This window comes from Rhinolophus sinicus, linkage group LG10, assembly GCF_036562045.2.
Source record: "Rhinolophus sinicus isolate RSC01 linkage group LG10, ASM3656204v1, whole genome shotgun sequence".
Classification (NCBI taxonomy): domain Eukaryota; kingdom Metazoa; phylum Chordata; class Mammalia; order Chiroptera; family Rhinolophidae; genus Rhinolophus; species Rhinolophus sinicus.
Window position 1 is genome coordinate 7,277,883 of NC_133759.1, and position 25,352 is coordinate 7,303,234.

At 51.6% G+C, this 25,352-nt stretch overlaps 2 protein-coding genes and 1 pseudogene across 4 annotated transcripts; 1 reads left to right on the forward strand and 2 right to left on the reverse strand.

The window, feature by feature from the left end:
- Positions 1 to 913: 913 nt before the first annotated feature.
- LOC141567209 (poly(A) polymerase alpha-like) lies at positions 914 to 5,175 on the reverse strand (annotated as a pseudogene).
- Positions 5,176 to 7,198: 2,023 nt separating this feature from the next.
- On the forward strand, positions 7,199 to 23,206 carry SHISA5 (shisa family member 5). Of its 3 annotated transcripts, XM_019723941.2 has the most exons (6): positions 7,199 to 7,634; positions 10,087 to 10,243; positions 15,529 to 15,612; positions 21,473 to 21,588; positions 21,716 to 21,928; positions 22,014 to 23,206. In XM_019723941.2, exons 1-6 carry the CDS (start codon positions 7,214 to 7,216, stop codon positions 22,091 to 22,093), a joined length of 1,071 nt encoding a protein of 356 aa, XP_019579500.2. In that variant the 5' UTR covers positions 7,199 to 7,213; the 3' UTR covers positions 22,094 to 23,206. The 3 variants fall into 3 exon arrangements, with proteins under 3 accessions (XP_019579500.2, XP_019579501.2, XP_019579502.1); XM_019723942.2 differs by lacking the exon at positions 15,529 to 15,612; XM_019723943.2 differs by lacking the exons at positions 7,199 to 7,634; positions 10,087 to 10,243; positions 15,529 to 15,612 and adding an exon at positions 17,186 to 20,143.
- Positions 23,207 to 23,451: 245 nt separating this feature from the next.
- On the reverse strand, positions 23,452 to 25,316 carry TREX1 (three prime repair exonuclease 1). The gene is made up of 2 exons (XM_074312405.1): positions 24,733 to 25,316; positions 23,452 to 24,462 (listed from the first exon to the last, which is right to left on the reverse strand). The coding sequence occupies exon 2, from the start codon at positions 24,439 to 24,441 to the stop codon at positions 23,500 to 23,502; it is 942 nt and encodes a 313-aa protein (XP_074168506.1). The 5' UTR covers positions 24,442 to 24,462; positions 24,733 to 25,316; the 3' UTR covers positions 23,452 to 23,499.
- Positions 25,317 to 25,352: the final 36 nt, after the last annotated feature.

The following is a 25,352-nucleotide window of genomic DNA, read 5'->3' on the forward strand; positions in this document are numbered from 1 at the left end:
CCTTCCTCCCCCTCTCTAACCCCCTTCCGCCCCTGTTCTTTCTATGTACAGTAACACCCCCCACTTCATGTGCCAGCCCCAAGAGGGCCACCTGTGACTTCTGACCAGTTGGCTATAAATTGGGGGTTCCTAACACCCTCCTCAGGTTTGATAATTCACAGGACCGACTCATCACTCAGGAAAACACCTTATTTGCAGTTACCAGTGTATTAAAAAGGATACTGCTCAAAAAGAGCTAAATGAAAAAGATGCATAGGGAGAGGGAGGGTGACACAGAGCTTCCCAGCCGCCCACAGCTGCCACTGTCCCAGTTGGTATATCAATGTGCTTACAAACCTGGAAACTCCCTGAACATGGTTTAGGGGGTTTTATGGAGGTTTCATTACATTGGCATGATAGATTAAATCATCGGCCTTTGGCGATAGAAGTCAATTTCCACCCCCCACCCTCCCAGGTTGGGGGTGGGGCTGAAAATTCCAACTCTGTTCCTGCCCAGCAATGTCTTTCAGGTGATCAACCCCATCCTGATGCTGGAATCTCCCCACCTGGAGTCACCTCATTAGCATACAAAAGACAGTAAAATTCCAAGTGTTTTAGGAGCTCTGGAGTCTGGAGATTGGGACAAAGAACAGCTATGAATTTTTTTTTCAGTGTCTACAATCAATTTTATTTTAATATAATCTAAACCATTTAGAAAATACACACACACACACACACACACACACACACACACGGGAGTTGATGTTATTGCATTTGGATAAAACTGGCAAGTTCTTGCTAACATAGCCCAGGAAACACCACAGAGGAAACCCAATACATTGGAGTAGATGTTGTGGCATATGACCCACAGTTTGATGGCTCTGAGTTAACCTCAAGTTGTCAATGTTTGGTAATAGGTGTAAAATGTCATCAGTTAACTGTTAAGACTTCTTATGCATCTTATATGTATCTAAATTCTTAAGCAGACTGTCACCTCGTAAATCCAAGTCTTCTGGAATAGTCTGCAGTGCTAATCTTGCAAATAAAATAAACATCCCATCAAAACACAGTTTTGATAACTGGCACACAACCCTCTTCAACAGCTCTTGAATCTTTTGCTTCTTCCTATCATTTTGATGTAGGTGATGTAGGATCTGCCGGCAGTTTCTGAGTGCGGGCCGGGATCGTGTCTTGTGAAGTCGAAGAATGGAAACACGGACCAGGGAGAGGCAAAAAGTTTTAAAAAGAGGATAGTTTATTAGAGGCAAGAGAAGAGGTTGCAGCTCCCAATCGAGAGGGGGTCCCGAATGGGGGGTGCCCCATGACTGAGGCAAAAGCTCTTACTTTTATACATTCCCTTGCCTGCTTGGGGAAGGGGAGCTGTTTGAAGAAGGGAACTTGTTTGAAGAAGGGAACTGGCGCCTTCTAAAGAAATTCATCTACCAGTTTCATTCTGCTTGCTCATCCTAAAGGAATTAGCAAAGTAACCCACTCTTTATCTATCAGATCTGCTCCGTTTGTCAGGCCAAAATGAATTTTATGATTAACCTCAAGGCCTTGTTACATTATGTCCTGGAACAAAGGAGTGATTTCAAAACCTGAAGTTTTAGGATATGACTGTCTTTGTTTACTCCACCAGGGACCTCCCTGTCTACCTAGGGACGGGCTAACTCTGCTGTATCAATTTCAACTTATCATAGAATAAGGTGGTCTTGGTACAACACACAAGCCATTCATACCAGCACTCTAATCTGTAAAATGCAAATGTAAAAATTTTTCCTCCAACATTTTTGGTTACAGATTGTGGAAGATTCTTGCTTTCACTGATTTCTCGTAGCCACTCTTTTTCCAGGTTATTTAATTTTCCCAAAATTAAAATCCTGTGCTGCAGTTCCTCTTCCTCTTCAAAAACCCCAAAGGGTTTCAGTCCAAATTATTAGCTTGGTGCAAAATTAATTGCGGATTTTCCAATTTTTTTTAACCTTTTAAACCGCAATTACTTTTGCACCAATGTAATAGCTTCTGTGTAAGCAGGCAGGCTGTCTCCTTGGGGACTGCTAAGCTGATAAGAGAGGTAACGTCATAGTGTTTCAGTGGTGGCTGTGTTTGTTGTGATCCCTGCGTTGTAACTGAAAACGGTATTGTCTCCTGCACTGCCCCAACGCCCCTCCCACCCCTAACCCCGCAACTGCCACCCTGGGCAGGATCCACTACGGTGGTAGGGAGCTGGGTCTGCTTCAGCCCCAGGTTCCACAAGTCTGAATTTTCTTCTACCACATCGCCAGTGGTGATGTTACAGGGTTGGGTTGTGATAATGTTCCTTGGCTCTTATCTTCTCAAGGGAAAGAATTCAGTTGAGAGACAGCATCTTGTGCAGGAATAGGGTAGTCAGAGGTTTATTAGTAAAGGCAGATACACTCCAAGATGTGGAGCAGACCAACCCCAAGAGGGGAAATGTCTCTCCTTACAATGTATGAAGGCTTTTATTTCTATGGGTGGAATTGCCTCCCCCTCTCTTCTCTTTTTTTTCTTTTCTCTTTTTTATTTTATTTTTTTAGATTTTTTATTGGGGAACAGTGTGTACTTCCAGGACTTTTTTTTTTTTTTTTACCAAGTCAAGTTGTCCTTTCAGTCTTAGTTGTGGAGGGCGCAGCTCAGCTCCAGGTCCAGTTGCCGTTGTTAGTTGCAGGGGGCGCAGCCCACCATCCCTTGGGGGAGTCGAACTGGCAACCTTTTAGTTGAGAGGACGCGCTCCAACCAACTGAGCCATCCAGGAGCTCAGCAGCAGCTCAGCTCAAGGTGCCGTGTTCAATCTTAGTCGCAGGGGGCTCTGCTCACCATCCCTTACGGGACGAGAGGAGTTGAACCAGCAACCTTGTGGTTGAGAGCCCTCTCTCTCTCTCTCTCTCTCTCTCTCTCTCCTGCTGAGATGCCCATTCCTCCCTTTTGGTTCTCAAGGTAGTTTCTGTTGTCCACGTAAGAAACTTCCACACCTGTAGAGAAGTTTAATGAGTTTATTTGAGTCAAATTGATAACAATTGCTTGGAAGCAGAAGGGGATTAAAGAAATGCTCTGGTGGCTCAGGTGGTTGGAGTGTTGTGCTTCTAACACCGAGGTCGCCGGTTGGATTCCCACATGGGCCAGTGAGCTGCACCCTCTACAGCTAAGATTGTGAAAAACTGTTCTCCCTGGAGGTGGGCTGCCATGAGCAACCGGTCGGAGGTCCGCATGAGCGTCAGAGGTGGGGAGCACAAGGCTCATAATACCAGTATGGGCCAGGGAGCTGTGTCCTACACAACTAGACTGAGAAACAACGGCTTGAACCGGAGTGGGGGGAAGGGGCAGAAGAAAGGAAAAAAAAGAAAATGTTCCATCAAATATATAGTGATGGAAAGAGTGACTCAGGGTGGTAAACACACGATGTAATATATAGATGATATATTACAGAATTATACACCTGAAATCTATGTAACTTTACTAACAATTGTCATCCCAATAAACTTTAATTAAAAAAAAAAAAAAAGAAAATGCTCCAGACAATGGAAGTTTTGCAGCTTATTTTATACATTAGAATCAAAGGAGGAGGTGTAAGGAAGGTTACACAAAATCCATTGGTGGTAGATTAAGGGGGTGGGAGAAAGCAAAGCAGGGAAATCTCTGGGATTGGATGAAAAGTAAAACAAAGAGACACATACTTCTTTTACATTGGTGGGTCCAGGATAGTTAACAATGAACAAATGATGGTACTTGGGGAACAAGATAATAATGAGGGTTTCTGTGATCTCTTGCTCTGGTATGGGGGGTTGTACCCTTAGGAGTCCAGAAAAAGGGATTACTCTGACATTCCAAGGGTACGTTATCTTCGATGCAAAAAGACAATAAACAGGCTCACATAAGTTAAAGACTGAGCTTTGTCAAGGAAGCTACAGGTCAAGGATGTAACTACCCGCCATGACACGTTTTCAGTTAGGAATTTTTGTGTTCAGACCATCCGTATGTGGTTCATTTTGGTCTCTGAGTTTGTAGGGCCTGCCATGCAGGCCTTCCCTGAGCTTGTCAGGTTTAGTACATGGCCTCTTTTTTGTCCACACTGTCATTCTTTTTATGGTTTGAGAAGCTCACTAAAAGGTCTTGATGAGTAGTATGTACACTCTGATAAGCGGGATGTCTTCCTCTTCTGGCTTCTAACAACATATCCCTCTGATTTAGGGGTATGTGTAAGCCTGGAATCCTGCTGGGCTAGTGAGGCATTGGTGCCCGAAAGGAGGTGTGGGGACAGAGTCCCAGAGAGCAGTTTGCAGGCTCTCGGCCTCACCTGAGCTACCAATGGAAAGGTGATGGCTAGGGTAGTAGATGGCCATCAGCTGTAACTAGTTGGCCATCAGCTGTAACCAGTTAGCCATTGGCCACTGATATAAGTGCCATGGCTGAGCTGGCAAGCACGGATTACAGGTAGCAAGGGGTTGGTTTGTTGGCAGAGAAGCGGACAGCAGACTGCGGATCGTGTGGCTCCTGCTTCCTGTGTTTCCAACCCAGCCGCCAACGAGAATATAGAGGTATGACTCCCCTATCTATGCTCCATTGGTATTCCTTTTTGGTCTCCACATATTCTGTGTTCTGGTGCGGGGAGTGGGACTAGAGACCCCGCCTAACACCCCCCCACTGACCTGGAGACCTGCTGCCCTTCCTGGTGACAATCAGTTGGAGGAAACTGACTCTGCCTATCCTAATCAGGAATGGAATTTATGAAAAAGAACTTGTGTAGCTCCCAGAGTCACCAAAGGGGCTGGAGGGTAAGATGTAGAAGCCACATTAACTTCATCCCCAGCCCAAATCAAGTTCTGCTTTGGCCTGGTGCACAGCCACTGCCGCCACTACAGTGCAAGCAGGGGACACAGCCCTCACCATAGGACCAGAAACTGCGTGCTGCTGCCCGGCTGTTGTCCTGCTGCTGGTCACCAGCTCCAGCTAACTCCAGAGAGGGGGTGTCTGGTTGGTTGGCCTCGGGTCCTTGGGAATGTGTCTGGCATTTCTGTCTTCTGAGGCTCAGGTGCTGGGTAGAGAGGAACGGCAAGGGCCCGACAGTGCTGTACTTTAGCACTCACCACTCCTGGCCCGGTGGGTCAGTCCTGGGCTGGTGGGCTGCATCCAGGCCCTGCCATCTACACTCCGTTGGGCACTGGGCTTTCTGCTCATCATTGGGTGTTGTTCCTGCCTACAAGCCCTATGCAGAATTTCTGTCTACAGTTTGGCCCCAGCTGTATGTAAAGGTCCTGGCTGAAAACAGTCATTCTTATCGAGCTGGGTATTTGAAGCGAGTTCAATAAAGGGGCTGTTTACAGAGCTATAGGTTAGGTTCAGGGGGCCACCTAGGCTTGTGCAGCACGGATGAGTAGGAGCCCTTTCCATCCCTAGGCCCACAGAGACAGGTGGGGAAGGGTTGCTGGATCCTGGTGGGGCTCCCCCCGGCAACTCCCTACTGGCCCCCAACCTCCAGTTTCAGATCCTATCATCTGTCCACCAGAGGGATCTCTCAAGTCAGTCATTCTTCCAGACCCTCAAGATAAAGTCCCAATTTCTCCTGAAAAAGACCCAGGTGACAGGTGTGGCTGTGGGTGCGAGTGCAGGGTGGGTGGGGTGTGTCTGACTGCCTGCAGAAGCTTTGGAGAAAGAACTGGGAAGGCACAGCCCCACCCATGCCCTCTCCTCCTGCCCTCCTACCTCCTTCGGCTGCCTTCTATTGGCTAAACTCAACCAGCAGCCCAAGAAGAGGGAGCCCCAGGATAGGTGAAGGGTGGACCTGAAGGGGAAAGTAGAAGACAGCTCAGGACAGGGACAGGATGGGCACTGGGCTAAGGTTGACAGGGTTCCTGGGGAGATGGATGCGCAAACAGCTACAGTTCAGCCTGAGAGGGGGGCACACAGAGGACTGGGGGCTGAGACAGCCCATCCCCTGGGGGAGTGATTTCTGGCAGTGCTCTGGGGAACGTGGTCCATGGGCTGAAGGGGCTCCTTTATTCCCTTTTTCAACTGAGGTGAGGGGGTAGAGGCAGCCAGGCAGGATGCGGCTGAGTTGTGTCAGAGAGGGGCCCTCATCCTACCTGGATCCTCACACCTCTGCTCCCACCTGTGTGCTGTTAAAGAAAGAAAACAACAGGCCAAAAATGACCAAAACAACAGGTGAACTCGTGCTAAAAGCCCACGATATCAAAGCTGTCACAGCATACCTCTGCCCTCAGGTGAGAACATGTGGTGGCACACAGCGTGTACACATTGCTTGGGTGCCCAGTTAGTGTGACATTTTGTGTTTGCTGCCTGAAGTATATAATGTACTGAATGTGTCAGGTGCTGGGTGGGCGCAGGTCAGAGATCCTGGGCAAAGAAATGCTTGCAAAAAAAAAGAATACTTAATGTTCCCGCCCTTCCCAGATTGTGTGTTGAAATCCTAATCCCCAGGGTGTCCATATCTGGAGGTGGGTTTAGATGGAAGGGTGGAGCCCTCAAGAATGGGATTCCTTTGTCTCCTTATAAAAGAGGCCCTGGAGAGGTAGGTCCCTTGGCCTGTCAGCCATGTGAGAACAGAGGGAAAAGATGGCCATCTAGAACCAGGAAGGTGACTCATCAGATACACAATCTGCTGGCACCATGGTCTTGGATTTCCTAGTCTGCAGAACTGTGCAAAATAAATGTGTTTATAAACTACTGAGTCTGTGGTGTTTTGTTACAGCAGCCCAAAGTAAGGCAGCACTCCACTGTGTGCCCCACAGTGCAGGCAGGACAGGACCACTGTCATCCATTGCTCCATCTCCCTGCCTTGTGACGAGCACGTGCTGGGGGCAGGCAAGGATGTGTGCCAGCAGGCACTCCCCTGAACCCCGAGGAGCCTAGTGTGTGCCTGGGAGCTGCTAGTTTCTATCCCTTAGACCAAGCCACTTGAGCCAGGCTTGCCCAGGTCCCGGGCTGAGCCTGCTTGGACTGGGGGGTTGGTGACCACAGCAATACAGGCCTCACCCCAGGGGAGAGGCGATGTTGTGTGCTCAGAGCTGGGGTCCCTGGAGGCCTCCGGATTAGACTTCCGGAAGGGAACCAACATTTATTGGGCGCTTACTGCGCACCCAGGTGTGCTGTGGGCACTGTCGCAACACGTCACCTGGTCCTCAGGTAGCTCTTGGAGAGGGAGGATTCGCTGGGCACTGGAGGAGCCCCAGGCGAGCCCCAGGCGCGGGGAGGGGCTATGTCGGTCTCCGGCGCAAAGCAGGCGCTCAAGTGTCGGTGCAGGTTCCCGTCGAGACCCCCTCCGGCCACTGGGGGTTGGGGCCGGGAAGTATCCGGAGAGCAGAAGGCAACTTGGGCTGTCCCGAGATTTCGTGCGAACGCCGGACGTGTGGGGCCACACGGGCGCTGGGAGGGCGTCGGCATCCCCTCCCCTGCCTCACCCTGCTTCCTCCTCTTCCTCCTGGGCGGGGTTCCCGGAACCCGCCGGGGCGTGGCGAAGAAGCGGGTGGCCGCGCGGGTCCCTGGAGCAGCGGCTGCACCGAGACCCTGGTGCTTCTGTCCGTTTGTCCATCCGTCTGTCTGCCCAGCCATGGCCGCTCTGGCCCCCACGGCACGGATCCTGTTGCTGTTCCTGCTGCTGCTGCTGCCGCCTCCGGGTGGTGAGCCTTTGGGGGTGGGGGAGTTTGTCCCGGCCAGGGACGGGGCCAGCCACGTCTGCTCCGGACCTGAACCGAGCCCCGGCATTACCATCCCCACAGTGCCCCCACCCTGGCACTCCCACCCCTAATAAATCCGAGGCAGTCAGCAAACCCCCAGGACTGACCTCTTCTCCCCCCAGCACCCCTCCCTGCCTGAACTGACACTGCCCAGACCCCAGGCAGCTGCCACCATTGTTCTGTCCTGGAATTGTGTGTGTGTGTGTGGGGGGGGTGAAGGTGGGGGTGGGGGGCGGGGGTGGGGGGTGGGGGGGTCTGTCCTCCCTCTGGTGGATGTTTCAAGGCATTGACTCCTCAGAAGCTAGAGTAGGATTCCCTGCCTGGCCTTAGCCCCGCGTGGTGGCAGCTGGGAGGCCTGGCCTCTCCATCAGAGGTCTTACATTGGCCTCTGTTTACTGGCTGGGAGCCCCCTTGCCCCCACCCGCTGCCTCCTAGGCCCTTGTGTTCCTGGAGGCAGCTGAGGCGGGCCTCCGGCTGGAGGAGACACAACTAACTGTATGTGTTGATTGGTTGGCTGTACACTAATGATTCACAGACGGGAAGAAGGCCAGTCTGGGGGCCTTTTAGGGCTAGAAATTGAAACGGCACCCTCCTGTCCAGCCACAGGCAGCCAAAGGTCCTTCTGGATGTGTGGCTTCCTGGAGGGGAAGGACCTTATTTCCTGGGGTCTGTGAGGAATCTGGAGGACCTGGGGTGGGAAAGAAGAGGCAGAGCCCTGCTCCGTGGTCCAGTGAGATCTGGAGAGCCTTGTCCAGAGTCTCTGGGGTTCAAAGAACATTGGGCTCTGGGCCCAAACAGAGTCACTGGTGTTTGTCTTCAGCCTCAGCTTAGACGCTTGGGCTGGGTTGTGGCTCTAAAGGCTGTAAAAACCTTGCTAGAGGTGGTGGTGGGTCATCTCTGCCTCCCAGTAGCTTGGGCCATGCTGACCAGATCTGCTGTCAGGTGGACAGCTGGCTGGGCTAGGCCTGTTGGTGGTCCCACCTCTGCCCCACAGCTTTGCTGGGAGTAGGGTTCTGCCTGGAGCTGCTAAGAACAAAGTACCCCTCCCACACCCCACACCCTATTCCTGTTATCTCTTCTCAAGCAGGTTACTCAGTGGGCCTTGCTCTGCTGATGGCCCCAGGGTACGTTATACACTGACTGGGCTGGGTCTCTAGAGTCCCAGTGCTGTACCAGGGCTGTTTCCAGGTGACAACCACATGACAAGGTTTATCATCAGACCTAGCCCCAATCCACCATAGTCATCTGCGCCTTGCTGGACTGGCTGATTCCATTTAGGGTCCAGGCAGAGTCCTGGACTTCCCATCCTGCTGGTGGGCGCTAGATCTCTGCTAAGGTAGCGTAAGGATGCTTGGGAACATATGGCTGTAGCAGCTTCCTGGAAGTTTGCAAACCTTGTGGTCACCCAAAGCCCTGGGTCACTTTCCACTCTTGTTAGCCAGGTCCCCTAAGCATGACCTTGTGGACTGAAGCTCTATCCTTACCAGCCTGTGGGGATGTCCTTAGATTCAAATTCTGTGGGCTAGAGCCTTGTGGTGGTTCTGGGGATTGAAATGGTTCCACTGCCTTGGAGGCCTGGCCACTGAGAGCACAGACTGCAGGCCCAGTGCAGGACTAAGTGCTGCATGGACACTTGTCTGGTGGGTGTGACAGTGGACGATGGTGAATTGGTCAGGAAACAGCCTAAGTGGGGGTGTGGTCTGTGACCACTGGGCCCCTGACATTGTAATGTCCAGCAGGGGCTGAGGGTGCTGTGGCTGAGTGGTGGGGAGAGGGAATGGCGATCACGAATTGGCCTGTCCAGTGCCTGGTCCCCAGCAGCTGGTCGGGAGTGTTACTGTTCAGCTGTGTGACTGCTGAGCTTGGGCGGCTTCTGGAGAGGGTGGCCTGGAGTAGATTTGAAGGTGGGGGTGGATTTGAAGACACGAAGAATACTTCAAATTTGACGTAGATTTGAAGACACAAAGAATATGGACAGAATGTGGATAGGACTGAAAAGTTGGGGTGACCTTCAAGGCCCTTTGCAGTCTGGATTCTGCTTTGCGGACTTGGACTTATTCCTAAGGCAGTGTGAACCAGGGATGGTGTGAGAGTAGAAGTGGCCCAGTCAGACTCACACTTTGGAAAGTTCACTCTCCCTTCAGAAGGCAAGCAGACTGGTGGGGAAAGAGAGAGCCCAGTTAGGTACATCTGCTGTGGCCCGGGGGGGAGGAGGCAAGGATGGTTAGGGTAGTAGCCCGAGGTGGCCAGTGACTCGGATGGCTCAGCAATGGCCCAGCATGCTTGTGCCTGCTGGCTGTGCTGGGGAAAGGGCTGTGTTGCCTGGGCCATGGCTGAGTCCTGGTGTGAGGCTTCAGCATGTGGACACAGGTGAACAAGTGTTTCTATTCTCCAGCCCAGGATGAAGTGTGTATAGCTCCCAGTGGATACAACCTCTTCCCCAAGTCCTGTCCTGATTTCTGCTGCGGCACCTGTTACAGCCAGTACTGCTGCTCTGATGTGCTGAAGAAATTTGTGTGGAACCAGGAAGGGTGTGCTGATTTTGAAAGCAGGTGGGTGCATCCGTGGTCACAGGGTGGGTGGCTGGAGCCTGCCCCAGTGGGAGTGTGCATGGAAGGGAAATAGCCCTTCCCCTCAGCCCTTCAGACCTCTCTGGATGGTGGCGGAGCATTGGGTCGGGGAGTCTCTGTTCTGGGCTGGATTCCCCAGACCCTCTTCACTTAGTCCCTTGCCTCTCTCTCCCTTTGCCTGGAGGGCTCCAGCTCCCCTAGCCTTGGGCTGAGCAGGTTTCTCAGGGGTTTGTGGCCTCAGCTGGTCCTGTGACTCAACCCTGGGTGTGTACTTGGACCAACATATCCCGAGGGTGGGCACCTTGGCATGACTGTACCACGCAGTATGTACATGCACCTGGGGGGGATGTTGTATGTGATTTGTGCAGGTACCATCTTGTGGGCCCTGAAGGGCACAGTGCATGGGCATATGCCCCATCGGGTGCCATGCCTGTGTACTGGTGTGGCCCATGGATTTGCACTGCACCTCGGGTGTAGACTATTTCATGGATAGAAGCCAACGTTCCAGGCCCCTGCATATCTCTCCCTTTGCCACATTCTTTGTTTCTTTTGTGTTTGGCCACAGGTGTAAGGGATTGAGGTGGCCATCCTCCTCAGCTCATGCCAGGTGATCGTCGTTGTCTGGACAAGACCAGGCCCCCACCCTCTTATGTATTTATTTTAGTCTCCCAAGATAGTTTCGTTTCCTCTGTCACCCTATAGGCAACCAGTCTGCCATATTCTTGTGGTTGTTTCTGTTCTTGCAAAGTCCATTTTGTTTTGTGGTACAATGAACCCCCTTCCTTTTTCCACTCAGTACAGTGTTCCTAAAACCCACCCATGTTGTGTGTACATCTGGCGTGTTTAAAGATTTTTTTTTCTTGCCTTTGGTGTTCTTCAGTCATCCTATGATGTATCTAGGTATGGATTTCTTTTTGTCTATGTTGCTGTGGATTTGTTGAGCTTATTAAATCTGTGGTTTAGTGTCTCATCAGTTCTAGAAAATTCTTTGCCATTACTTATTTAAATGTTACCCTTCCTTTCCTTTTTTTCTTCTGGAACTCCAATTAGACATATGCTACATCTTCTGCTCCAGTGTCCACCTCTAATAGTCTCTCTTTCATATTTTTATCTCTATGTTGCATTCTGGATAATGTCTTCTAACCTCTCAGTTCACTCAGGTCTTTCTTCAACTGTGTCTAATCTGCTGTTAAAGTCATCCATTGAGGTTTTTTTTATATTGATATATTGTAAAATATAATTCACATACAGAAAAGTGCACAAAATGCTCAGTGACTTATCATAAAACAAATATCTGGGTAATCACCATACAGGTTAATATAATACATACAACATTGCCAGCAACTCGGAAGCATCTGTGAGCTCACTCCCCATAGTGTTGCTTCTCTCACCCCACAAAGGTAACTGTTATTCTAACTTTTATATAACCTTGCTTTCCTTTAGAATTGTAACACCCAAGCATGAATGCCTAAATTATATAGTTTAATTCTTTTCTGGTAGGGGGAGTAAAAAAGCTTTCATAAGTTGAGAGCTTTTATTATATATTATATATTATATATTATATATTATATATTATATATTATATATTATATATTATATATTATATATTATATATTATATATTATATATTATATATTATATATTATTATATATTATATATTATATATAAATAAAATTACACAAATCTGAAGTGTACAGTTTAGTGAATTATCACAAAGTAAGCACATCCATGTAATTACCACTTATCCAGGTCAAGAAATAGGACATCACAGTGCCCCAGAAGCCCCCTCATGTGCCTTCCCATTAACATCCCCTCTGGTAACCGTAAAGGTATCCATTAACCTGCTACACCTGTTAGATAGACATGTATAGACATACAAATAAAATCATATGTATTTGCCTATTGTTCTGTATCTGGTTTCCTTCTCTTCACATGTGAGTTGCATGTGAAGCACCATAGTGTGGTGTTTGTTCATTTTCCTTGATGTGTGGTATTTAGTTTTATACCGTCATTTTTCCATTCTAATGTTGGTGGAACTCTGGAGCGTATCCATTTTTTTGGCTGTTACAAACTGCTGCTGTGAGCATTCTTGTACTTATTTTTTGGTGTACATGTGTATGCATTTCTTTTAAGTATGTGGCTAGTAGTAGATGTAAGTAGAGATCAAATTTTATTTTTTAATATGAATATCTAGTCGACCCAACACCATTTATTGAGAAAACGACCTTTTTTCTATCGCTCTGCCGTGCCAACTTTGTTATAAATTGAGTGTCCAAACATGGAGGGATATGTCTTTAGGCCCTCTATTATGTTAACATTGGCCTATTCGTGTCTCCTTGAGCTAAAAGACTCATAATTACTATAGCTTTATAGTAAGGTTTGATATTCTTCAGTATTGTTTTAGTTATTTTTGGCCTTTTATTTTGCATGTAAATTTTAGAATCAGCTTGTCATGAAAATCAGCTTAGATTGCATTGACTTTATAGGCTATTGTTGTAGAATTGATATTTTACTATATTGAGTTTTCGAATTCATCCACACAGCATATCTGTCCATGTATTTAGGTTTTCTTTCATTTTCTCTTAATTATGTGTTATAGTTTTCTATGGTAAAGCCTTGTATATCTTTCATGGTGTTTTTCCCTAAGTTTTTGATTGTTTTGATGGTACTGTAAATAGCACAGTTTAAAGTTTTTGTTATATAATTATTTATTGACATAGATATAATTTTTATAAATTGAATCTGTATCCAGAGACCGTTAGGATTTTCTTCAAAAATAGTCATGCTGTGTGGCAATTTTCTCCCTTCCTCTTGGGATGCAGCTTTTCAGGTCCCAGCCCAAGTGAGTGGCAGTCATCAGAGCCTCCCCACCTGGTGGGCTCTGTATCTAATCTCTATCACCTGAAGCTTTCAGAAGTTCTCCTGGAGTGGCCAGTTAGTTCAGTTGGTTAGAGCACAGTGCTCTTAACAACGAGGTTGCCGGTTCGATCCCCACAGGGGCCACTGTGAGCTGTGCCCCCCATAACTAGATTGAAACCACTACTTGACTTGGAGTTAATGGGTCCTGGAAAAACTCACTTAAAATAAACGTTTAAAAAAAAAAGAAGAAGTTCTTCTTAGCCTCTCAGCTGCCCCTTGAAATTGGCTAATGTCCCCCGGAGAAAAAGGGCCTCAGAGGCCAGGCTCACGTCCACGGATCTTTCTTCCCAGCCTTCCACCACTGGATCCCACCACTGGATCCCACCACTGGATCCCAGCCTGGTACTCTTCCCTGTGTCATTGCTCGCCAAGCCTGCACACTGATTTTCTTTTTTCAAAGAGAGTTTGTATGAGAGTTTATTTGAGCCAAACTGACGACATATGAAGTCGGACAATTAAGTTCACGAACTCATCCTAGAAAAAATGCTACCTACCTCATTGCTGAATATCACTACAGTCTCCTTCGAAGTCCTCCCCTTGGGAAGCTATGCACTGACACCAGCACCTAGTCCGCCTTTCAAAGCAATTTTGGAACTCTTTCTGGAATGGCCATCAGAGCTGTCGTCGTATTACCCTTGATTTCCTGAATGTCATCAAATGTCTTCCTTTCAATATTTCCTTTATGTTCAGGTAAAGAAAGAAGCATAGGGGGCCCAGATCAGGTGAATAGGAAGGGTGTTCCAATACAGTTGTTTATTTACTGGCTTAAAACTCCCTCCCAGACAGTGCCCTGTGAGCTGGTGCGTTGTCGTGATGCAAGAGCCATGAATTGTTGGTGAAAAGTTCAGGTTGTCTAACTTTTTCACACAGCCGTTTCAGCACTTCAAATAGTAAACTTGGTTAACTGTCCAGTTGGTACAAATTCATAATGAATAATCCCTCTGATATCAAAAAAGTTTAGCAACATCATTGCAACAAGTTAATTGAGGAACTTAATTGTCAGACCTCATGCTGGGGAGCAAGATTTCAAATGCTTCCTCCTTCACACTGATTTCTAAAAATATTTTCTCCTCAGCTTTATGGGTTGTCCTTCATACTTATTAGGGTATAGTTGTTCCTAAGGCTTTGAAATGTTATTTATTTTTACATTTAACTTTCAAATAACTCCAAAATTTTCAAATAACTACAAAAGCAGAGAGAATAACTCCGTATATCCATCACCCACTTCCATGGTTACCAACACTCTGACACAGTTCCACACACCTCCTGCCACTTTTTCTTTTCTTCTGGATTATTTAAAAACAAATCCCAGATATCATAAACATTTCTCCTTAACTGTTAGTTTATATTAGTACAAATGAGTCCTTTAAAAAGAAATTAAACCACTGTGTCAATGACACATATGGCACAATTAACAGTAATTCATTAAGAGCTTTCAATACTTGTCTGTCTTTAGTTGACTTCACTTGTTTCAAAAATTTCTTCGTGGGTAGTTTGTTCAAGTCAGAATCCTAACAAGGTTATTATTTTTTAAAAATCTCTCTTGTTCCTGTAGTTATTTCCCCTTTTTTATTCTGTATTTTTTTCTTTTTGTATCATTTCTCCTTTTCTTGATTAGTCTTGCCAGAGGTCTACCAGCTTTGGTGTTGTTAATCTCTTATTTTCTGTGGCCATTTTTCTTTTATTTTTGTACTTACTTTGATTAATTCCTTCCTTATATTACATTTTGGGTTTGCCCTATAACTTTTTCCCCATCTCAGTATTTAAGATACAAATTTCCCTCTAAGAACTACATTAGCTGTGTTTTACGAATTTGACCTTTAGTATTTTCATTATCATTCAGTTTTACATATTTCTTAATTTCCTTTAGGATTTCTTTAAACCCACAGGGTTTTTCTTGTTGTTATTGTTTCTTTTTTGTGCCATGTTAACTAGTAGTTTCCCAAGGCATGAGTTATTTTTAGCATTCCTTTTTTGTTTTTTTTAACTTTGTGGCTTTTTAGTCTTCTGTTCCTGATTTCTGACTTCATCCCTTTGTGATTGGAGAAGATACTTTGTAGGACAGCTGTCTTCAAATCTCATCAGACTCTTTTGGTGGCCTCACGTGTGGCCTGTGCTGGTTTTTGTCCCATGTGCACTTGAGAAGAATGTGTGGCATTGTAGCCTGAGACCCGGGGGGGGTGATACCTATGCCCCAGGGGCCACCAGGGCTGTCTCCATGCGCCAGTAGCGGGTTGGCGCATGTACATGTCCTGTGTGTGCACGCATGTAGTGTTTGTTTGCTCCTGGTACACTGGGTGGGCCTTGTTGTGCTAATTGTGAGGTTTCCTCTTTGCATTTTTGACAGTATCAGGGAGAACGCAGACCATGTGCGGGAGCTGGCCGAGTCGCTGAAGTTCCGCTCCGACATAGACAGCGACCCCATGTCAGGGTAAATAAAACCTGCAGGCTGGGTGCGTCTTCCTGGCAGAGGTGACAAGGGGGCTCAGGGGGGCTCGGGTGATGGCTGTGGGGACTGGAGTGGCAGGGAAGTTGTTACCATATCTGACCACCAAGACACTTGATCCTTATGTTTGGAATTTGTGTCCTTATCATTGTGCTGGGGTGTTGGCAATGGGGGTGACTGTGGTGGGGGGTTGACATGTGAAAGGTCAAGGGTGGGGGCTCATATTGACCTAAGTGAGGGGGTAGGCCTGGGTGACTGATGGGTGTAGGAGAGTCGAGGGAGTGACAGGCATGGGGCGATCGTGGCAGTGCTGTGTGTGGTGGTGGGGATAGGCTGATGGTGCTGGGGGTGCTGGGGACATGTATGGTGATGGGGTGACAGGCAGTGTATGGTGATAGGAAGCAGTTGTGGTGAGATGGTGGTGGTGGGGCGATGGTGGCAGCGAGATGTGATGGGGATACGGGTGGTGGGTACAAGGGTGGGGTAATGGTGACAATGGTGGCAGTGATAGGGGCTGTGGCAATGCCGGGTGCATGGTGATAGGGTGATAATTGTGGGGCAAAGCTACTCAGACAATTGATGATGCCCAGTACCTACCTGTGTCAGGTTTATGGGTCGTGGTTACCATGTCAGGGCCCTCCTGTCGGGGCCAAGGAACAACCCATTCTCCCAAACTCCAGTCTCCTTGGCCAGGTTCCTTCCCTGTCTTTTTGCCACCATAACAGGTCTCATGACTCCACATCTCATGTGGATGGAATGGCTGTGCAGCCACTCGTGTGAATTTCCCCGGTGGAGTCTGTTCCCCATGTTGTCTGTCCCTGCCCTGGTCGGTGTAGAAGCCCCTCTCAGGAGAAGATCTGCCCAGGCCTGGTTGATCCTTTGGGGGAAGAGACTTTGGGCTCTGGGCCTGTGTGGGTGTCCAGTTCTTGCCCTGCCCCATCCTGCCCTGTGGGCCTGGGCGGGTGTGGGGCCTCACTGGCTGCAGGGGAATTGAGGCCGGAGTCCTGAGAGTGCGGGAGGGCAGGAAGTGCAGCCCGTGCTCCCTCCCGGCGGGGGGCTGATCCTGCCCCCTCAGCTGATGGAGACTGAGCTTTTGAAGCACCCCTCCCTGCATGTCCAGAACTGTGGGCTTTCAGATGGTCTCAGGGGAGTCTGCCGTCTAGGGTGTGGGCCTGCAGGCCGCCCAGGAGGGGGCCTTGTCCTGATGACAGTGAACACCACGGAGGCTTCTGGACACTGCGGGTTCTGAATGGTGTTTTAGGAAGAAGACCTCTCTAGCTGCTCCGTGGAGGATGAGGAGACCAGGCAGGCGGCCACGGGAGGCAGCCATGGCTTCTTAGTCCCATGTGCTGGAGGCTAGAGGCAGACTGTGCTTGGTGAGGCCAAGTGAGCTGGAGACCAGGCATTCAGTAACTGTCTGTTAGGGAGGGAGCTAAGGGAGTGGCAAGGGGTCGGGGGTGCCCTGGTCTCTGCTGTAGTGACAGAGTCAGAGGTCGTGCCCAGCATGAGGATTTAGGATGGAGAGTTGGTTTGGGGTGAAGGGCTTGGTTTGGGTGGGATGAATGTTTTGAGGACTGAATCTGAGGGTCAACAACCGTTGAGGGCTGGCGGCAGGGACCTGAGGGGGAGGAGACAGGAAGGCGGCCTGGACTGTGTTGGGAAATGTGGCTTCCACACCACGGAGGCCATGGCCCCCTTGGCAGGAGCTGTCCAGTAGAGCAAATTGAAGTGAGTTGGAAGCGTGTGCAGTGAGGTGAGTGTAGACAGCTCCGTGGAGACTTGGCCGTGAACGAATGAGAAGTAAGACAGGAGTTGGAGGAGGAATCAGGTTGAAGAAGGCTACTTTTGCAACGGTGGGGACTTGAGCTGGGAAAGTGGAGAGAGGGGACAGCCAGAGGGGGCACAGGAGGAGAAGTGGCTTCCTGGGGCTGTGGTGGCAGGGAGGTGACTGGGTCACCTCTCCCTCCCCAAGGTGTACTCCCAGAAGCAGGCCTGGTCAGCCTGACTGCACACCGTGGTTTGCACACCATGGAGTCTTGCGGGTGTGCCCTGCAGCCTCCCTGCCCTGCTTTGCCCCCCACGCCACCCACCCAGGCTGTATTGCCCACCCACTGGGAAGTGCAGATGACTGAAGTAGTGGTCCCCTCCTATTTTCCCCCTGCCCGTCTCTGCTTTTTGAGCAGAGCCCCAGTGATTCCCACAGCGCCTGCCTTATAAAGGTTTAGGGCTTGGGGAGCTGGTTATAGTTGGGTAGAAGGACAGGGTTGTCAATGACACTTCTGTGAATGCCCTCAGGTGGCTGCCTGTCTGAGCCCCAAGGAGATGTCCTCTTGGGTGAGCATCTGTGCGCTGCCCCTCTGCCAAGGGCACTGTTGTTTGTCTACTGGAGTGTTGGCTTCTTGGTGGTGTCCAGCCCCTGCTGCCTGCGTCGCAGCTGGGAGCTCCAGGGACCTGTGCCAGCTCCACCCTCACTCCCTGCCACCAACTCCCTCCTCCTCCTCATTCTTGGATCCTTGCCCTTGGCTCTCCCTCTGGGTGACTCCTTGGGTTCCCCAAGAACAAGGCACCAGGTCAGCGCAGGGATCTAGATGAGCCCACATCTGCCTGGCGTAGCCGGGATGGGTGGTGTCCTTGACATGGGCACCGTACTTCCCATAGTGAAGCCATGTTACCTGTGGGCTTGGGGCTGGCTTAGGTCTTCTGCAGCCCTCCACCCCCACCCCAACTTTGGCAGATGAGTCCCATCCTGCTCTGTTGAATAGTTGGTGGCCGTGTGCATTCTCTGCTTGTTCCCTCCCCAGAGCTGCCTTGGTCCCTTGTCGTGATTCTTTGGATTCTGATTTCATTGTCCCTTCCCAGATCCTTGCGCCTCACAGGACGATTGGGCAAGATTGGTATGTTTTTCGGCACCTGAGTGATAGGGTCTCTGGCCATGGGCCCCAGACAGCCATGTTGTTCTGCCCCGACTCCACTGTGACAGTGCAGGGGAAAGGCCCGGAGGTCCGTTAGGTGAGGTGTGGCCGCGGTGAACCTGTGCTGGCTCTCACACGTGCTGTGTCATGGCCGGTCTACTGCCTTGTCAACATTATAGTGAGAGCTAGTGTCCAAGCTCCAGAGACAGCGCTTTCACAATCTGAACATTGGGAGTCTTCAGCCTGCTGGGGGCCACCCAATTCTGCCTTCTGAACTTGGCCTTTAGACTCCTTGATCTGGGAGGTAGCACCAGCCATGGGAAGCCCCATTCCCCTCAGAGGTACGGTTTTGTTAGTATCATGCCCTGTTGTGGCCATGGGCCCTGCCACACTCTGCAACCACCCCTGAAATGTTGTGCTTCCTTGGAGCATCATGCCTGGCAGTCCTGCTTAGTGCTGCCATGGGGGCCTGAGTGAATGTATTCATTTGTCAGAGACTTACTGAGCACCTACTATATGCCAGGTGCTGGAGATACAGTGATGGCCCAAAGCAGGTACAGTCTATGCCTCCATGAACCCACAAGCCAGAGGCTAGCTGCAAGTTAACCAAATGCTCGCATGGAGTGAGTGTTTATAAACTGAGATAGACAGGAATTTGATTCTGTAAGAGCATATGTCAAGAAGTCTGATTTCATCTGCATGGTCAGGGAATGTGTCCCTGAGGAAGTGATGTTTTGAGCTTCAGGCTGAACAAAAATTGATATGGGGATGGGAGGAAGACAAAGGTAGACCAGGCAGGAGGAACTGCAAGTGCAAAGGCCCTGAGGTAGGACACAGCCTGGTGCTTTCCAAAGCTGAAAGGAGGGTGATGTGGCTGGAGTACAGCGGGAAAGTGGGAGTCCTAGACCACACAGGAGTGTTACTGTATTTAGACTTTTAATGAAAGATTAAAAATTTGCCTTATTGTAAGCTTTACTATCTAGTGAGACAAATAGATTTTCTTTCTGGTCAACTTTAATAATGTACAGGAAAGTATACACACACACACACACACACACACACACACACAATGTAACAAATAAATTATAAAGCAAATTCCTGAGTGATCCCAAGAGCTACAGGAGCCATAGTAGGCTTTTGAGTGGAGAGTCACATGAGCAGACCTGGCAGGGTGGCAGAGGGGGCCCCAAGGTCCTGCTTGTAGCCCTAGGTAGCTGAAGTTGCCCGTCAAGGAGGGTGGCTGGAACCGGCTGAGCAGGGTCTGAGCAGGAGTGATTCAGGCACACTGAGTCTGGGTGTCTCTCTCACCCCTCACCCCGTGGTGGCATTGTCCTGGGAAGACAGCCTGAGCGCCTGCCTCCCTCCCCACTCCTGGCCCTTCCCTACTCATCACACAGCTGGGAACAGTTGGGCACCTGGTGCGCTGTGTCTTTAAGAGGGTCCCCTGTCTGTCCTTCCTGCTGCTGACGTCACGATAGGGGAGGGCCTAGGAGATTTGCTTTCCTTTTCTCTGAAAGGGGAGGAGATTGAAATTGAGTGGCCCACGATGGAAAGAGGGAAGTCGGGGGTGCAGTACTCTGAGTGAAAGTGGAGGCTAACATGGGGTGAGACTGGGTGTCATACTGTGTGTGTGTGTGTGTGTGTGTGTGTGTGTGTGTGTGACAGAGTGAAAGTGAGGAAGAGAAGGAGATGGGAGAGATTAAAGATGAGGGCACTGTCATTGATCGTCCCTGAATGTATGTGTGTCTCCATTCCCTGGGTCAGCAGAGGGTATGGGAGGAGCTGACTGACAGTCCTGTCTTGGGGCCTGTTCTGGCCGCACAGCAGTCAGTGACTCCTGCTTTGCAAATGCTGTTGGCTATTTTTGAGTCTGGAGTGTGAAGAGTCTGCCCTCCTTCTGTCCCTAGGCTGTGGCGCAGGGCCCTGCTGAGGGGGTGCTGCTGGTCTGGGCATGAGGTGGAAGCCCCCACAGCCCTGCCCTGGGCCTCAGGAGGCAGATACCCGACAGCTCACCAGGCTCTTTCCAGGTTTAACGGGCTTGGTGCAGTTGCTAAGCATTTGCCTTTTATTAGAATAGAGCTTGGCCTCTGGGAGCAGGGGAGCTTAGCACAGGTTCTTTCTGCCCTTGAAAGTCAGTTTGGGTGAACTTCCGGTCCAGGGCCTGCTTTCTCAAAGAGCAGGCCCTCCACCATCATCATCCTTGCTGAGGGGCCTGGGTCAAGCCGAGTGGCCTCCTTTTCCAGAAGTCAAGGCACCTCCAGCCCCTCCATGTCATCCATCTGGCTCTTAGTTTACCCGCCCTGTGAAGCCCAGACGGAGGTGCATGTGAACAGCGGGCTTGGTGCTCGCACCCAGCAGGCTCAGGTCACCTCGGGGACAGCCCTGCCCGGGGCGACGCGCAGAGGCTGCGTTCGCTGCATTGCTGTCCTTGCTGTTCTGGCCACACTGGTCTCTGCTGTCCTGGAACTTCTCCCCAGCTTCGTCCCATGTGCTTCCTGAGTCATTTTACCTCCAGCATCTGCCTCCTACAGTGGCCTGTGGGCTCCCAGAGGCCACAGGTTGGTCTGTCTCACCCATCGCTGAGTTTTTGGCTCAGACCACAGTGCCTGGCTTGTGGCATGTGCTCGGTGACCATCTGCTGACGGTTGGTGGGGTGGGTAAGATGTGTGTATGGTGGGAGGCACAGAAAATGCCCTCCCATACTCCTAGGGGGGGGACTGGGGGGCAGACCCCAGGGGGGTGCTTTACCTAGTCTCACAACCCATTTTATGCATGAGGAAATGAGACTGAAACAGGTTCAAACTACACACCGGAAGTTGCTGTATCTGTTCCCCGACCTCCTTCAGCAAGAGGGGTGCCCCCTGGGGTGGGTGGGCTGCGGCCTGCTGGTCCTGGGTATGGGGGGGCCTTGGTCACGCCCGGCTCTTCGGCAGGTTCGGGGCGACTGTGGCCATTGGCCTGACCATCTTTGTGCTCTTTGTTGTCACCATCATCGTCTGCTTCACCTGCTCCTGCTGCTGTTTGTACAAGATGTGCCGCCGACCACGCCGTGAGCATGCCCATTGGGCCCTTGTGCACAGACCCCAGGGGGGCAAGGGGAGCTGACTGGGACCCTGATTCGGCTAAGCTGGGGGGAAGGGCAAGCCTGGGGGTCCTGACGGGGATTCTCTTTACAGCGGTCGTGACCACCACCACATCCACCACCGTGGTGCACGCCCCTTACCCTCAGCCTCCAAGTGTGCCGCCCAGCTACCCTGGGCCGTCGTACCAGGGCTACCACCCCATGCCCCCCCAGCCAGGGCTGGCGGCAGCACCCTACCCGACACAGTACCCACCACCCTACCCGGCCCAGCCCATGGGCCCGCCAGCCTACCACGAGACATTGTCTGGTGAGTACCACTGCCAACTCGGACTCTGCTTAATCCCAAAGACCCTGCTGTACCCCCAGCCAACCGGTGTCCTCTCTATTTTCAGGAGGTGCAGCCATGCCCTACTCTGCCAGCCAGCCTCCTTACAACCCAGCCTATATGGACCCCCCGAAGGCCGCCCACTGAGAACGGCCCTGCATCTCTGGCTGCCACTTGATACTCTGTGTGTGGATGTGCGTGTGAATGGGGATGTGGGCACGGTCTTTTTCTCCCATGCAGGATGTGTGTGTGTCCTGTTTGTACATAAGGCTTCTGGTGGTGCTGACAGGTGGGACAGTCCATACCAGTTACTGGGACCACACCTTTTTCTCTTCCTCACTTGAAATTACGCTTCCTTGAAATCTCAAGCAAAATGCAAAGCATGAGGTGGGAGTTCTTTTCCAGACCACCCCAGGGAGACCAGGTGGGGCTTGTCACATTAGGACTGCACAGCTTTTCTCTGGGCAAGATGCACGCACGTTCTGGTTTCAGTGGAATGGCTGGCCGTTGCTTGCGGCCACAGCTTGTCCCCAGCGTGTGTGCTTCCCTTCGAAGAACCAGAGCTGTGATTCAGGCAAGTGGGTGAGGTTTGGGACCTGGCTAAGTTGGGTTTTGACCCCATAGCTCCCTGGAGCCTGTGCCATGGCCAGTGGAGGGTGGGCAGCGTCCTGATATCCAAACACCTAAGGCAGAGCCCCACCCACCCTGACAGCTGTCTGCCTGGACTGTTTCTGCAACTTCCCTGGGACCACCTGGAGGGCCACTTCCACCCGCAGTTCTGGCTACCCTGGCTGGCCCTGGCCCCCGCCAGCGGTGGGCAGGGTGGCCTCTGTCCACCTACCTACACACTCAGGTGTCCTTCCTGCAGTGTTTTTGTTTTATTCTTAGCCAAACATTTGGCCTGTTTTCTGTTTCAAAATGTGATCGTTTCTGTGAGGCTGAAACCCCTGGGTCCCGGAGGAGAGGGACCCCCTGACCTCTGTAGTCCCTGCTTCCCCCACACCAGCCCCACAGTATATCCAGGTCCTGTACCCCCAGCCACAGTTTGTCCTGGCAAGGGGGACACCTGGGCCAATGGACTGTCTGGAGCAAAGGGACCAAAATGGAGGGGGCCTTGGGTGGCTGTTGGCCCGGACATGAATACCTCGGGGTTCTCTGTCCCTGTTTCTGTCTCACCATCTGTCTCAGCTTTGTGCCTGTTGATATGTTTCTGAGAGTCGGGGACTGCACCCTTGTTTATAATAAATGCGGACATTTGGAGCTGCTGCCCCCTTTCTTCAGAGCCTTGGCTGCAAGTATTGGGTAGGGGGCCAGGTACCATTTCAATCCAGCACTTAGATTTCCCTGTTTTCCCTGCTTGTATTGGCCTCAGACGTCTGACCATCCTGATGGGGAGGGTGAGGGACAAAGACCGCACCGCCCTCGGTGCCCCCACCCCGGCGGCCCGAGTGCAGGCAGAGGTGCAGGCGGCTGCAAAGCTGCCCAGGAAGGTAGAGGCAAGGGACCACAGTGCTGTGGGGGTCTTTATTCATCAGACGTTCTTTCTCATCCTATTACCCAGGTGTAGCCAGGGACAGCCCGTACAGTGTCGCTATTGCCACGCTGAGGAAGGCCAGCAGGCCCAGTGGGGCCAGCAGGCCCTCCCTGGGTGAGGCTTCAGGGCCCTTCGCTGGAGGTAGGACCTTGGGCCTCCTGCTCCCCCCGAGGTTGGGACTGGAGCCTCCGCCTCTGGCCAGGAGGGTAGTGGCTGTGGCAGCAGGTGGCCTTGAGTTGGTTCCAATAAAGGCTGTGACCCCGTACATTGGCTTGACGGTGCTGAAGGGCCTGGCGTGAGCGTCCACCCACTGCAGCAGGGCCCGCGGCCTCCACTGACAGATGCTGAGCAGGGCTAGGACGTCACCCTCGGCCGTGTGCGAGTCCAGCGGGACCTGCCCATACAGGCGTGTGTAGATGCTGCCCAGGCTGTAGCTCTTCCTCGGGCCATGCTCAGGGGTGCTGCCAGTCTGCTCCAAGGCCTTCAGGGCAGCGATGCTGTCCACACAGAAGGCGTCGTCCAGAGCCCTGGAGAAGCCCAGCATGGCCAACTCCGCCTGCAGCAGGGGGAAGTCGTAGCGGTCACCGTTGTGTGCCACGAGGCACCAGGGCTGTGGCTGGCGCTGCAGGAAGGCTCGGAGCAGCTTGACAAGGTCTGCATCGAAGTGTTGACGCCCGTGGGCTGCCAGCACAGCTGTGCTCAGGCCCGTGATCTCGCTGGCTGCGGGGTTACAGGCCTTCCCTGGGGCCACACAGAGGGAGAGTTTGTCCACCACTCGGGGTGTTGGGGGCACCGTGGGAGGAGGCCCCTGAGGGCTGGGAGGGCTCTCCAGGGCACATCTGTGGACAGCCAGCAGGCACAGCTCCGTGATCTTGGGCTGGGAGAAGGGAAGTCCAGTGGCCTCCAGGTCCAAGAAGATGAGGGTCTGCATGGGCTCCTGGGGCAGGGCCTGCGAGGCCATGGTGGGTACCTACCGCTGAGCCTGGGGAGGAGCACAGGGTGGGGAGTGGGTGTGAGTGCCACAGTGGTAAGATCGAAGGAGGGGAGGAGAGGGAAGGCAGGCACTGCCGTGAGCTCCAGGACCCATTTTCAAGGCAGGAAGCCAGAGAGGGTGGGATGGCCTATTTAGTGCGATCAGCACATTCAACTGTCAGGCGTTTGTTCCCCCCCAGTGCCTGCTGAGTCTGGGGAGAGGCGGGTGGAACCCATGGCCTTCCCACCCTGCCCCAGGCCCTTGGGGGTCCTCACTTACCAAGCGGCAGGCAGGCAAGCAGCAATGACTCGGGTGCACACTGGCTGGTTCTTGCTGCTGGCAGCAGTGGCGGGAAGTGAAACTTAGTCTGAGCCCGCCCACTGGACTGGAGTGAGCAAGGCCCGCCCTGCTTGTCGGCAGGCCTCCTCCCTCCCCAGCCCCCCCACCTGTGACTCCCCAAAGGCCGCCTCAGATGTACAGCTGTGGGCCTGCCTGCTGGCTGGCACAGTGCAGCCGGGCCCTCAGCAGCAAGACAGCCAGTCAGGACACCGGCAGCGGTGCCCATGCTATTGCGGAAGGCCAGCTCCAGGACTCAAGCCTGTCAGGAGCCCCTGCCATGGCCATTTTGCACCCACCCTTTAGCCCCCCTTTCCCAGGTCTCCCTGGTTTAGGCCTGGGATGAGGGCTGCCTCCTTCCTTGTCATACTTTTCTTCCCATGGCTTCTGCCCAAAGCGATGACTCAGGACAATTCCACAGGCAGGGCAGGGCTTCTTCCTCTAGGCAGATTCGTTACCATGGGGACCAGTCTCGGCTCCAGCTAGGACAGGAAGGAGCCCAGCCTTCCCTGAGTCGTGTTCCTGCTCCATCCCTCCCACTCAGCCGACACAGATCAGACTCA